The 15,027-nt window shown below is 36.9% G+C and overlaps 3 protein-coding genes across 3 annotated transcripts; all 3 read right to left on the minus strand.

Moving 5' to 3' along the window:
* Window positions 1-876: 876 nt before the first annotated feature.
* LOC142620098 (uncharacterized) lies at window positions 877-1,745 on the minus strand. Its single transcript, XM_075793526.1, has 2 exons — window positions 1,408-1,745; window positions 877-1,162 (listed from the first exon to the last, which is right to left on the minus strand). The coding sequence occupies exons 1-2, from the start codon at window positions 1,743-1,745 to the stop codon at window positions 877-879; spliced, it is 624 nt and encodes a 207-aa protein (XP_075649641.1).
* Window positions 1,746-4,834: 3,089 nt separating this feature from the next.
* LOC142620099 (uncharacterized) lies at window positions 4,835-6,112 on the minus strand. Its single transcript, XM_075793527.1, has 2 exons — window positions 5,835-6,112; window positions 4,835-5,480 (listed from the first exon to the last, which is right to left on the minus strand). The coding sequence occupies exons 1-2, from the start codon at window positions 6,110-6,112 to the stop codon at window positions 4,835-4,837; spliced, it is 924 nt and encodes a 307-aa protein (XP_075649642.1).
* A 1,418-nt stretch (window positions 6,113-7,530) lies between these two features.
* LOC142618486 (oligopeptide transporter 6-like) lies at window positions 7,531-11,576 on the minus strand. The gene is made up of 6 exons (XM_075791427.1): window positions 11,015-11,576; window positions 10,222-10,319; window positions 9,550-10,119; window positions 8,837-9,095; window positions 8,545-8,727; window positions 7,531-8,416 (listed from the first exon to the last, which is right to left on the minus strand). Exons 1-6 carry the CDS (start codon window positions 11,489-11,491, stop codon window positions 7,805-7,807), a joined length of 2,199 nt encoding a protein of 732 aa, XP_075647542.1. The 5' UTR covers window positions 11,492-11,576; the 3' UTR covers window positions 7,531-7,804.
* Between the last annotated feature and the right edge of the window lie 3,451 nt (window positions 11,577-15,027).

A 15,027-nucleotide genomic window follows, 5' to 3' on the forward strand; every position in this document is an offset into this window, starting at 1 on the left:
GTGACAAGACATCAGTTTCGGCCATATTTATGAATAATTCTTACTGCTATTTGTTTTATTGGAGTTAAAATTATTTCAGCTATATTTTGCTCTTGCTCATTTATATTTATCATGTAACCGAATTATGGTGTGCTCTTGGTCCGTGACTGGGATCTAACCAAACACAGCTTCGGCCCTTAGATAAAACGAAAATAAGGTTTCCACCTGTTTGGTGACCGAATCGAACCGAGCACAGGCTTCTGTCAAATAAGGTGTAGATAAGGTTTCCACATGTTCAATGACCAAATCGAACCGAGCATAGGCTTCTGTCAGATAAGGTGTAGATAAGGTTTCCAACTGTTCGGTGACCGGGACGAATCGAACAGGCTTCTATCCTTAGATTAGATGTAGATAAGATTTTCATCTGTTCGATGACCAGGTTAAACTGAACAGGCTTCTGTCCTTAGATAAGGTGTAGATAAGATTTCCACATGTTCGGTGACTCGGTTCGAGTTGAACCGAACAGGCTTCTGTCCTTAGATAAGGTGTAGATAAGGTTTTCACATGTTCAGTAACTGGGTCGAACCGACCAGGCTTCAATCCTTAGATAAGGTGTAGATAAGGTTTCCACATGTTCGGTGACCGGGTCGAACCAAACAGGCTTCTATCCTTAGATAAGGTGTAGATAAGGTTTCCGCCAATTTGGTGACCCGGTCGAACCGAACAGGCTTTTGTCCTCAGATAAAACAAAGATAAGGATGGTAATTTGACTTCTATATATTACATGCACAAACAGTGTTCTTTATACAACTATAGTACATAACTTGTAACTCCTTCTACAATTAATGGTAAAATCTTCTCAAGTTTTGAACATTCCATGGCTGAGGGAGTGGCCTCTCATCCATATCTTTCAAGTAATAAGCTCCAGCCCTGGTAATAGCAGTAACCCTGTAAGGACCTTCCCGATCTGGAGCCAACTTTCTGGTGTTGAGATCCTGTGTAGTCCCCTACTTTCCGCAGTACTAAATCTCTGACACTGAACTCCCTACTCCTGACGTCCTTGTTGAATCGAGGAGCAAGCTTCTGCTGATACTCGACTAGCTTTATGATTGCTGATTCCCAGCATTCCTCTAATGAATCAAGTTGCTTCACCATTAGCTCTTCATTCTCGACAGGGAAAAATCTTGAAACCCAAGCACTGTATAGGCTTATTTCAGCTGGTATTACTACTTCCCCTCCTTACGTAAGTGAAAAATGAGTTTCTCGATGGATCTTCTAAGGGTAGTCCTGTAGGCCCATAAGACTTTTGGCAACTCCTCGACCCACATCCCCTTTGTGCCCTCCAATACTTTCTTCAACCCATTCATAATTGCTTTGTTAACGGCCTTGACCTAACCATTGCTCTATGGATATGCTAGGGTTGAATACCTATTCTTAATACTGAGATTGTTGTAGAACTTGCGGAAGGCTTTACAGTCAAATTGCAACCCATTATCAGATACCAAGGATTTTGGGACTCCAAATTTCGTTACCATGTTTCTCCACACAAACTTCTTGACATCTATATCCCGGATGTTGGCTAATGCTTTAGCCTCCGCCCATTTAGTGAAGTAATCCACGGCAACCAGAAAAAATCTGCGGTTTCCTGTAGCCCGAGGGAATGGACCGATAATATCTAGCCCCCATTTTGTGAAAGGCCATGGGCTACTGATAGGATTCAAACTCCCAACTGGCGTGCTTCTAACACTGCTCACACTTTCGAACATATTCGATAGCATCCTTATGCATCTGTGGCCACAAAAATCCCTAGGTACTGCGCAGTGAGCCAATGAGCATCCCCTAACATAACTACCGCAGACCCCCTAATGGAGCTCGGTTAAGAGCTCATCAACCTTGCTTGGGTGTAAGCATTAAAGATACGGTCCCCCGAAAGACCTTCGATACAAAATGCGGTCCGCCGACAACCAATACCGAGCAGCTATTCGATGTACCTTGTCTGCTTCTTTTCCATTGGCTGGCACTCGATCCTCGGCCAAAAAATCAATGATCGGGTTCATCCAGCAAGGTTCAGACACCGCCACGACCTAGACAATCACCCTTGCATCAATGCTAGGTCCTTTCACCATCTCCACTTTGATCAACCGTGGTACTTCCTCGTTCAGTGATGACGCCAAGGTGGCCAAAGAATCAACATGTTGGTTCTGGCCCCTAGCAATTTAAACGACTTTCACTTTCTGAAACTGATTCATAGTTTGCTTCACCAACTGTAAATAATCGGTCATCTGGGGATCTTTGGCTTTGAAGCTTCCCTGCACCTAATTAACAACCAACCGAGAATCTGAGTAAACCTCCACGTCCCGTGCACCCAAATCCAAAACAGCTCTTAGTCCGGAAAGTAGGGCTTCATACTCAGCCTCATTGTTGGAAGCCTTAAAGCCTAACCTAGAGGAATGTTCCACTCTTATCCCTTCCGGTGTGATAATAACGATTCCTGCCTCAGCTCCCAGTGCACTAGACGCACCGTCCACAAACACTCTCTGCGGTTGGATTTCCACATGGTAAACAATCTCCACGTCCTTTCTCGAGGAAAATTCTGCAACAAATTTAGCAAGGACTTGACCTTTCACTGAACTTCTAGGTCTATACCTTATGTCAAAAGAACCTAACCAGATTCCCCACTTGGCTATCTTGCCCATAAAATCAAATCTCTTCAACAAGGACTGCAAGGGATACTTAGTCAGCACGTAGACGGTATGAGCTTGAAAATAGTGGGGTAACTTTCGTGTGGCATGCACTAAGGCTAACACCAACTTCTCTAGGGGCAAATATCTTGTCTCGGCGTCGACTAGGGTCTTGCTAACATAATACACCGGCTATTGCACACCTTGATCCCTCAACAACCCAACACTTACGGCATGCTTGGATGACACCGAAAGATACATGAACAAATTCTCGCCGGGCTTTGGAGCTGACAACATTGGTGCTTGCATCAAATGCTCCTTTAAATCCTATAAGGCTTTTTCACATTCCTCGGTCCATTGGAATCCCTTCCATTTTTTCAAAAGCTGATAGAATGGACAACACCGGTTTGCGAACTTAGAAATGATTCGGTTTAGTGCTGCTAGCATGCTGTTCAAAACCTGGACTTCCTTTGGATATCTTGGCGACTTGAGGCCTTCTATAGCACTGATTTGATCGGGATTAACTTCTATTCCTTAGTGGGTAATCATATATCCGAGGAACTTGCCAGCCCCTACTCCAAAGGCGCACTTGTCGGCATTGAGACGCAATATGTGTCGCCGGAGTACATCAAACACTTCCTTATGATCATCGATGTGCCCTTGCTCCATTTTACTCTTCACCACCATATCATCAATATATACCTCCACCGTACGCCCAACCTTATCTCTGAACATCCTCATCATCATCCATTGATAAATAGCCCCAGCATTTGTCAGACCAAATGGCATCACAGTGTAATGATAATTAGCATCGGGAGAAATGAATGCTATCTTTTCCTAATCTTCGGCAGCCAGGGCGATCTAATGGTGACCCTGAAAAGCATCCAGGAAACTCATCCTTGGGTGTCCGTGTATTGCATCTACCAGCTGATCAATTTTTGGTACAAGAAAGGGGTCTTTCGGACATGCTCGATTCAAGTCGGTAAAGTCCACGCATACCCTCCACTTCATGTTCTTTTTCACCACCACAATATTTGCTAACCATTCCGAGAAGAAAACCTTCTTTATTGCCCTTGCTTCTTTTAATCTCTTCACCTCTTGCTTGACAGCTTTAACGTGCTTTTTAGCCGACCTCCTTTGCTTCTGCTTCTTGGGAGGGAAGAGTGGATCTACATTAAGCCTATGCACTATAAACTTTGGATCTACCCTGGGCACCTCGTAAGGACTCCAAGCGAATATGCCTACATTTTGTATAAGCAAGAACAAATCTCCACCTTATCTTCGTCAGACATTCCTGCTCCTACCTGAAAACTCCTATTCTCATCTAGTAATATACTCACCCTTATCAACTTATTGGCGCAACTAGACCCCTTTTTCCTCCTAGGGTTCCTGTAATTGCTATAAGGGGACCTCCTCAGCAAACTCCTTTTGCTTAATCTCCTAGTTAACAGCGGTTACCAAGCATTGTCTGGCCACTTGTTGGTTTTCCCTTACTGTGGTAGTACCGTGCTCAGTATGGAATTTGACCTTAACATGCAATGTAGAAGAAACTGCTTCCATTGCATGAATCCACGACTTCCTAAGAATTGCCATACATGGTGAGAATGAATTGACCACTATAAAGGTCACCATCACTTCCTTGCCTTCCATGTTCATGGGGAGCGAAATCTACCCCTTAGGGACCACCATTCGACCATCAAATCCAACCAAGAGTGTATTGTACTTAAACAGATCTTCATTCTTTAAACCAAGCCCCCAAAACAAATCTGGATACATCACTTCGGCGCCACTTCCTTGGTCTACTAACACCCTCTTCATTAGAAAACCATTTATTCGGGCCGTTACCACCAATGCGTCATCGTGTGGCTGGGTTGTCCCCTCCAGATCATCACCATCAAAGGCGATGGGCTCCCGAGTATACTTCAACCTCTTCTCGGATGGCTACGTGTCTTGACAGCTCTCCACCGGGACCAAAGTCAATACCCATTTCCTCCGGGTCACTAATGTACCCCTTGAAGCAGCATGGATGACTTCTATTACTCCCAAAGGGGGCGAAAAAGGTTCCCCTGCAGTCGGGCACCTTGCCCAATCTCATGATTCTTCGGCTTTGCAACAAATTCCTTCAAATGCCTCACCCTTACTAATTGCTCCAAATGGTCTTTCAACACTCTACATTACTCGGTAGTATGTCTCTTTTCCCTGTGATAATTGCAATATAAATTCTGATCTCTTCTAGAGGGATCACCCCCCATCTTGTTTGGCCATCTAAAATATGGCTCGTTCTTAATCTGATCCACAATTTTGTGCACTGGTTCTTTGAATGTCATGTTTATTTCCCCAAGTTGAGTTTCCGGCTCTTGGATTTTCAAATCCCTTCTGGATCTTGACTGGAAACCCCCTTGCTTGGATTGACTTATGGTTGGAGCTATACCTTTGTTCTGCTGCCGATCATCCTCCAATATTTTGTACTCCTTGATACGCCTCATAAGTTGTCTAATATCCTCGAGAGGCCTCATTGTCAATGACTCCCGTAATTCGAAATCCTCGGGCAACCCCAGCCGAAATGTGTTAGCGGCCACCTTTTCGTTATCGCCGCCAATCTCATTATACAACTCCCAATACCTACTAGCATAACTCCGAAGGGTTTCCCCGGCTCCCATCTTCAAAGACAACAAAGCATCCACAGGTTGTGGTACACGGCTACATGTCATAAACTGGGCCCCGAACTCTTGAATCAATTCCCCAAAACTATGAATCGAACCTTTTCTCAACTCGTTGAACCACCTCAAAGCAGTGCGCTCGAGACTAGAACGGAACACCCTACACATCAAGGCATCATTATGATTATGTAAAAACATCATTTGAATGTAGTGATTTACATATTCCACCAGGTTTGTTTTTCCATCGTAAGAAATAAACGAGGGTCTGGTAAATCTGCTCAGCATTGGCGCTCGTTCAATCTCTTCCGAAAATGGTGACCGAGCAGCTTTCCGTTACGCTCGGCTCATAACATCTAGCACAACATTTCTAGGCCTTCGTCGATCAAGGGAAACCAAGTCCCTGTCGCCATAACCCTGAGACTAGTCCCTAGACTGATGCGAGCCTGACTGGCGGGATGCTTTTCCATGGCCACCCCTCACTGTTTTAGACCCCTTAGCATGCTTATCGCAGTACCTTCGTCGACACCTTTCTTGTAATTCTAGCTCCAAATCCCTTATCCTTCTATGCATGCGTTCTAACTCCCGGTCCCTCTTGTCATGACATTCATGGCCGGAGGCATTTAATGTTGATCGATATGTCTGTGACGATCCTTCCCCAGAGCTTGAATGTCCCCCTTCTTGGTCGTGACGCCGATCCTCATTTCTCTTATGACTTCTTTCTCGCCAACTCGAACCCCAAAAAGATCCTCCTGAACTACTAGCGGCATAGCTGGCCAAGTGATGTTCAGACATCTTCCTCACTCAATTCTCAGCAAAACTACAGCTCTGTAGGAGATTCCCACAGAATGCGTCAATTGTGAGTGCCCAAAATTCCCTTGATGGACTAGGCCTAGGATTGGGCTCACAACTTATTTGTATAATGGGTAAATGGGTTTCCTATCACGGGCAGCCCTATCGAGCTCCTTCCTATTATACCTCTCTCTTCCGTGGAATTTCCTCCTCTCCTCCTATAGTATCCTCTCTCTATCTCTCTCTGTATTTTTGCTCAAAATAACCAACCCCTTCTCTCTACTCTCTTCTCATATTTATAGCTCGAGATTGGTGGGGTGCTCATGATTACTTTTCTGTCTCACTCGTGTGGATGGGACCCGATCCGATTATTCTTGACAAGGGATATGCTTTCTTGGTAATAGTGGTGATTGCGTTGGAATTGGTTTCAGCCTCCAAAAGGCTACTCAGCGGCAATATTTCCCAAGGCAATACCGACCTGCCAAGGTCACGGGTTATTCTGAGTAAGAACATCCCCCCGACCTACCATACATGCTCAACAAAGGCTTGTATAATTTGCGATCAGTTAAATGGGTTTACCATTGGATTTGGGCTTAAGAGTATCTTAGGAGTGTGTTAGGGCCAAGGCCCAAAGCCCACTGGGCTCGTGGCCATATGCTATACAGCTTCTATAAAAAAATAAAAATAAATAAAAATTCCAAAACTAAACTTGGTGACATTGACAAGAACTAGCAGCAATAAAATTGTGAGTTGACCAAAAAAAATTTTTTAAATGACAAAAAAAAAGCATTATGATTCAACTAGTGAATCTTTCATTATGTATATTAAATATCTTACCAACAATTCCTAATCCAATAATATCCCATCATATTTTTTAAAACAAAGTTTTGTTACAAAATTGGTTGTAGTCTTAAGCTACAACTTTACTCAATAAAATAAATATTACTATATATTTTGAAAATCTAACCGTTGAATTGCATGTTCTTTAAGTTTTTAATCTATATGTCAAATTTTGTGTCAATTAGATATTATTTACTATAGGATCTATAAACTTATATTTTATGCATAATTTTAAATTACAAAAACTTACAATTTAAACAATTTATTGATAATATAGCTATTGATCTTTAATTTTCTAGAAATTTTGCAAATATGGAGAATATAAGAAGAAGATATAATCCAATGGTAAATTTGTCAAATTCATCTTCAATAAAAAAATATTGAGTAAGATTGTAGCCTAAGGCTGCAATTAATTTTGTAACTAAACTTTGTCCTTTTTTATTATAAAATAAACCCATTTCACTCATAGTTGAGAATGAATAATAGATAATATTCTAATTATAATAGATAATCTTTTGATTATATAATTTCCTTACATAACACAAGAAACACAAGCGATTGGATAGTGACAATAAGAGAGAATGGAATCACTACCTTGAAAAGCAAAAACATCTATCATATATCCAAACCAAAAACAAACATTAAAAGAGTATAAGAACTTGTTTGGTACATGTGTTTGAACACATGTTTTCAGTTTTTAAACAATATTACACGTATTTTTATACACTTTTTTACCCACACATATTTCTAAAAAAATTAAAAATTGTTGTTTAAACACACGTACCAAATCTTTAAAACCCATAATTTTTTACAAGAAATAGTTCAATAAAACTGAAGTCAGTCAATGATATGATGTTAAGAAAAAACTGGGCAACCATCAACAGCAATCCCCTTTGCAGTTGGGCAAGAAGCTAAGGGGCAACCTTCCCCATTGTTTCCCCACCATTTAATTTGCGTGGCACCCAAGGCAAGGAACAACAACACAGTCATGAAAGCAGTTCCAGCATCAACACCACCAGAGAGGACATAATTGTAACGCTTCCACATATCTGGTTTGTATTTGAACACCACATATCCAGACAGAAACCCAACAATGATCCAACTAGTGAAGTTTACCGCGGTAGCTGGGGGCATCATTGATGTGGCACCCAACAGCACAGGCATGTGAACCAATCGGATCCAATCTTGCTTTGGGAATGCCTTGTGTGCTAGCCAAACTAAGAGAGGTGCAATTGCTCCACCAAGAAAGAACCAATTGATATTTCCATATTCGCCAAGGTCTCCAAAGATTCTACGAGGTCCAACAAGTCCCCAAATGACAGATGCATCAAAGAAGACATGGTCCATTGGACAAGTCCAAGGGCTATCCTTAGGCAACATGGAGGTGTCACAGAGGTGAGGAATGGTTTCCATCAGCCACCATGCAGTTCCTGTGTATACTATTACTGCTAAGATTGTCCCTACTACCTGGAAATGCCACCAAATTTATTTAGGGGAACATTGTTATTACTCCTACAATGTGCTTATATATATATATATATATATATATATATATATATATAATGAATTTGCGAAACTAAGAAAACAAAACTCACCTGTGCCATAAACATTGATCTTGGCGGAATTTTCATGTAGTGGCCAAGCTTAAAGTCTTGCAAAAAGTATAGACCTTGAGTCATGCTGATGTATCCATACACCTTGAAGCACATGTTAGCAACGGGGCGCTCTGGATACATGTACCCAATAATGTATTCTGTTATAATGTTCAAACCTGGTGTCTGTTTTACCAGAGATTAAAATTCAGTAGTTTTTTTTTTTTTTTTTTTATAAAAAAAAAAAATAGTTAAACGAAAAGCTAAAATCGTCAGTAAAGTTTAATATGTTTACCTGGTTTGTGGTGGCACTGATAACACCAATTGGGAGAGTGAAGAAAACGGCAATGGCACAAGCTAGAAGTACACCCCACCAAGGCAATTGAAGTGACTCGTTGTAATACTCGCACACAAACATTATAAGACCAATGTTACCGACAAGGATGACAAGAAACCACCACATGGGAACCTTTTTATACCTCTTCATAAGCTTGGTATGTATATCAATTTTTGTTTTCCCTCCAAAGGCGCTTTTACTTTGCTTCCATAGGTCTCTGTATGTGACAGGTGAAAATGAACTTAGGTTCCCGAAAACTCTTACCAGAGCTTATATTGTCAAAAACTGGCATTTTGCACCAAATAGAATTTATTTTACAGAGACTAATGATATCAAGAGGAATTTAAAGAAGGGAAATCCAGTGAATTGAAAATGGCAAAACATCTGTAGTGGCAGGATGATTAACAAAAGTTGGAACAACAATTAATTTACCATTAACGCAAACTTGCTGATCAGAGAGAACAGAGAACAAGCAGAAATGTATCTTTTTTTTTTCCATAGTTAAAGGAGCATAAGAAATTTAAGAATGAAAAAGAAGCGTATTCTATTGCTAAAACGTGTGATCCTTTTTGTGCATTATCTATTTTGTTTATTACTTATTAACACAATTAGCAATTCCTAAAAGGACTGTGAAGTTTCATCATTCATGGAATGCTTTAAGTTATGCTTACCTTCCACTGAAAAGGAGAACATGCACAAGAGTAGCACCAAGTGTAGCAAATCCAAGTCCGTATGTCATTGCAAAAAATGTGCTTAGATGAATAGGCCCCATCTGTGCATACGTAGCACGATCAAGATGAAAATGGGAATTAATGATGCTCAAAATGTCATATTCTGAACCATTTGTTGTGTAAAGGCCGTTAGAATATATTGGGAAGGTCTTGGCGTTGTAGACATTGAACCAGTATGTGATGGGTGTCATCACATACATTACAAGGAAGAATCCCACAGCAATATTGGCAGTGGCGAACCATGGACTAGCTAGTGGACTACCAAGGTATGAGGCAATTGTAGACCAATCAATACCAAAGGAACCAATTCCAAGGCCTTGTAAGCCAGAACCCAATTGATGGACAAGAACAGACTTAGGAGCAATCCAGCAAACCCAAGAGAAAGATGTTATCATGACGAAAAAATAGACTGGAAAGACACCGTAAGCAAAGCTACAGATCAAGACTATGAGAAAGAATTGGGTACGTGTCACGCCGCCTTTAGGCCTTTTTTCCTTCTCATGTAGAGCCCTGTAATGGTGATATTACATCCATCAAGATACAGCAATTTTATGAATATGAATGTACCTATTCATTGATTATGATTACCAAATATTACAAAGGTACAATTACCTGAACAATGCAACCTGAACAAGGTTAGATGGCCACCACATTTCCCCTGGCTCTACCAGATATTTTCGGAAAAGACCCGCCCAACCGAACCCTAACACCTACAGTTTAAACAAGAGAACTACAACATTAGACTTTGATTTTATTTATAAGTAATCCACTGCACACTTCTATATACCAACATTGGACAATTTGTTTATTGTTCAAAAGATATGAAGGATTTGAAATTTTCAAATTAACATTTTAATAGCCATTATCACAATAAAATCAAATTTACCTAAATAACATTTTTATTTTGACATTTGCATTAGATCTCTGGAAAGTGAGTTGATAACAAACAACTTATGGACAGATATTGCAACTTAAAATCACAGGAACAAAATTCTTCATCCCAAAGGATCCCATGTTTATTTAACTTTTTCATCATACTGAGTAGCCTACAATTACCCTCAAAATCAACAATAGCTAAAGTATTACATGATAGAGTTTCCAAGATTCTCTGTCTGACAAATTATTGAGTGCCAAATTATATTATTGTTCCAGATCTATTCTTTTAAATTTTCAAATTAGGCTGGAAGCATGTGCTAAAATTCCCACTTTAATTCCAATGTCCCAGAAAGCATAAAACATTACAACAGTCAAATATTCCACAATCCAGTATGTAAATCATCAACCAACCATTAAAAATCCTTCCTTTAACTCTTTGAAATAAAAAATATATATATATATATATATATATATATATATATATATATATATATATATATATATATATATAGAAATAAAGGAATATAACCTGCGTTGTTAACATAACAATGAAGGCTGGAAGAAATGTGAGGCTCCTCTTGTAATAGAGCCTAACTGCAGACAATATATGAGCAGCATAAACTGTGCCAGCACCCGAGTTTGCAAAGATTGTGATCAAAACATGTTCCTTGATGTTAAAAGACCCTGGATTCATAGTAAACTCAAACCGTGTACCCTTAAAGAAAGGGTCTTTTGGCAACACCTTGGCCATGAAGTGTCCAATGGGTACCACAGCAATCTGGGCAGATATTGAACTCACTGTCAATGGCATTTTTCTGTACCAAAAGAACTGGTTCACAAAAGACAGTATGGCACATGCAGCAACACCCAGAACCCACATCCTGAATGTCACTGCAGGCATAGTAGGATCATCAGTTTTGGGCACTGTTAAGTCCACTTGTTTTATGGGACACTCTTCCTTAACCTCCGAGAAATCATCCTTGATCCCATCAAACACTTCACCCATGATTATATTGGGCAAAACTTTAATGTATGTGTGATTACTGATTTTTAGAGTAAACAGCACAAATAACTGAGGAGAGTGTGATGTATCAAATAGCAATGGTTTATGTGCATGTAGGCCTGGTGTCTATATATAAGGAGAGATTCATAAAGAGAGGAGTAGTTCTTAGGTACTTTCGGAGCACGGAGAATGATGCTTTCTTCTCTCACATTCATTATGAGGTCCACTCATTAAATTTATGGTAGGGTCCGCTATAAATTTGAGAGGAAGGAACACTATTTCACTATACTCCAAAACTACCTAAAATAATCCCATAAAGAGAGTCAGTTTCAAAATAGAATCCGAATCCTAACAAACATAGAATCCTTTTCCTTTTTTCTTTTCCTTTTTGTGTTGATAAAAACAAACGCAGTACTTTTTTTTTTTTCTTTTCCTTTATGTGTTTTACATAAAAACAAACACAGTAATTCTAACCCGTAAAACTGGACTAATCAGTACCGAACAACCTTGTTGACCATCTATTTCAGATAAAATTATTAGCTACATCAGAATTCAGATGATATTTCTTTCTTTCTTTTTGTTTTTTTAAGAGACTTTCAACTTATTTATATACATAGACATCAATTGATTTTTGAATTTAGATGGTAATTTTTTTTCTTTTTTTAGAGAGTTTCAATTTATTTATCATCAAACCAACACACTAATCAATTTTTGGTGTTTTGAATTTAGATGGTATTTTTTTTTTCTTTTTTTTAGAGAGTTTCAATTTATTTATTATCAAATCAAGAGACCAATCAATTTTTGGTGTAGGTGAGAATTAAACATCAGATCTCTTATTTAACCATAAATGACTTTACCTGTTAAGTTAACTGGAACTTGATAATCTATACTATTTTTTAAGAGGTTTCCCGTGTTTGGATTCCTTATTTTTTAGTTCAAAAATGCCCCTACACCCCTATGTTTAAGTAGAAACAAAACTAAATGACAATTCGGTAAAAATGCAACTCTAACTCCCACTAAAACATTGCCTAAAAAATAGGACTACTCTATTAATTTTTAAATTAATTTACTCACTTATAAATTAGATTTTCAAATTAAAAATTATATATATATATATATATATAAAATACAGTAGTATAGAAAATACAGTTTTTTTTTCTACAAAATAAGACCACATAAAAAAAAAAAAAAAAAAAAGGTCTCATTGCACGCGCGAAGCGCGTGTGATAAGGTTAGTAATTATTTAAGATGGTATATGACTTCAAAGGAAGGAAGCCATCCAATAATTTTTGGATGAAATTTCATCTAATTTTTATTCAGTTTATCTTATATTATTCTGGAGAAATTTTATAAACTTCTTAATTAAATCCAAAGTCCAATTACAGTCCTGTATTCTCTTGGAAAGATAATAGTTGGAATTTTTAAGTAATTTCTTTTTTGATTATGTGTTCGAAAGTAGTGTAGTGATATAGAGAAAATATTGGGTAGGAAAAATAAGATGAATGTGAGGGGAAACAAGGCTGGATTTTAAGAGTTCTCTTAGTTCAAAAAAAAAAAAAAAAAACTAGAGGTGTTTTATTCAGAAAATTGCTAAATTTTAGAGAATAAAAAGATAAACATGGAAAAAAAAAAAACTAAATTTTAGGAGTTCTCTTTTAGAATTCAAAATGATAGTAGCTGTAAGTGTTGTAAAAAGTATAGATAGATTGGTTATTTGTTTGACATTTATGACTCTATTTCTAAGAGAATTTATCATTCATTAATGAGAGTATTTTTGAACAAAATAAAAGTCTAGTTCAACATTTTTTTTTTTTTTTTAGTGTCATAATTTTTCATTCATTTCAATTTTTAGATAATGACAAAAAAAAAATCATTAGAGATGTCATTTAGAGAGATTATACTATTTAGATAAAAAAATAAATAAAAAAACAGAAAAATTAAACTATTTTTCAAAGTGGACTAAGAAGTTTTTTTTTTTAATTTAAATTTTTTTCTTTTTTTGGATAAGTTTGTTTTGAAAACATAGATTAGTAGGAGAGTATCCTATTTTGTAGGCATTTTAAGTGGAGTTGGAGATATATTTTTACCGAGTTGTCCATAAGTTTTTTTCTTGTTAAACATAAGATCTAGGGGTATTTTTGAACCATATAAAAATTCAATCCAAGGGAAATCATCTTATAAATAGTATAAATAGTTAGCTCAACTGGTAAAGTTTTTGATGGTTGAATAAGAAACCTATGGTTCAATCTCTGCCTACACCAAAAACCCGATTGTTGTCTTGGTCTGATGATAAAGAGTTATCATCAGGAGCGGACGTCATAGATTAAAAGTCTCTAAAAATAAATAAATTACAAATTATGGTAGTTCATATGTGAAATGGTAGACTAATTTTAGAATATTATGAAGTTATTTTAAATTTTTATCATTCCCCTAACTATTTTTTAATAATATCTAACTATTCGTAGTATGTCCTAATAATTGTTGTGCATCAATTGTAGTAACATTTTACCTCAAAAATTGTGAAATAAAAAACAATTTACTAAAGAATAAAGAATAACTATTGTGTCATTAGACTAAGACACCAATCGGTTTTAATAATATCTAACTATTCGTAGTATGCCCAAAAAATTCAGAGATCATATAAAATACCATCATTTTGGTCACAATTGTCTTCAATCTTCATAGCAGACTGAATAATAAAAAAAATAAAAAATAAAATAAAAAAGGTTTATGTAGGTAATCAATTATATTCATAGTAAGTCCATGCAGGGTCGGCCCATCAAAATTTGGGGCCTAAGGTGGAAATTTTATATGAGGCCTTTTTATATGTAAACATTAATTAAATAAATATATATAATACAAATTAAATTAAGACTAATTTGATGTAAATACAAAAATTGATGAATAATAATAATTAAACTAATGTTAATTTCATACAGAGGATTGAATATCATAGTTGAACCATAAATTTAAACAAAAAGAACTAGAAAAAATATTATTTTTTTAAAAAAGAAACTTACTATAACTTGGATATATAACTATGCATAGTTAAGTACAGTTGTAACCTAAATTTTAATTTATATATTCTTTTTAAGAGAAAGAGATAGATAAATATTATTTGGTGCGCAGCTTTGTAGGATATTGGTTTACAAAAATTAAGATCTCAAACTATTAGATGAGATTAGTCATCATTGATGTTCTATCACATTTGCAACATTTTTTTTAAAAACATTTTAGGGTTTCAATTGGTTTTAATTTCTATTGGTCTCCTATTTTGGAAGCCTTGTTAGAAATGAAAAAGAAAAATACTAAAGATACTGTAAAATGTTTACAATATAATGTGATAATGACTGTAATTGATAAAATTTAACAACTTAATTTATTTGTGTTTGAATTAATTTTTTATGTGATTAGTGACATGTTAGTTAAATTTAAACTTAAACCTATATTAAAATTTGTGGTATCTTTAACATCACTTAAAAAAAAGTACTAATTATTTATAAAATGTTATAATTTTATAAAATTTTGGACTTTTACAA

This window comes from Castanea sativa, chromosome 12, assembly GCF_040712315.1.
Source record: "Castanea sativa cultivar Marrone di Chiusa Pesio chromosome 12, ASM4071231v1".
Taxonomy (NCBI): Eukaryota; Viridiplantae; Streptophyta; class Magnoliopsida; order Fagales; family Fagaceae; genus Castanea; species Castanea sativa.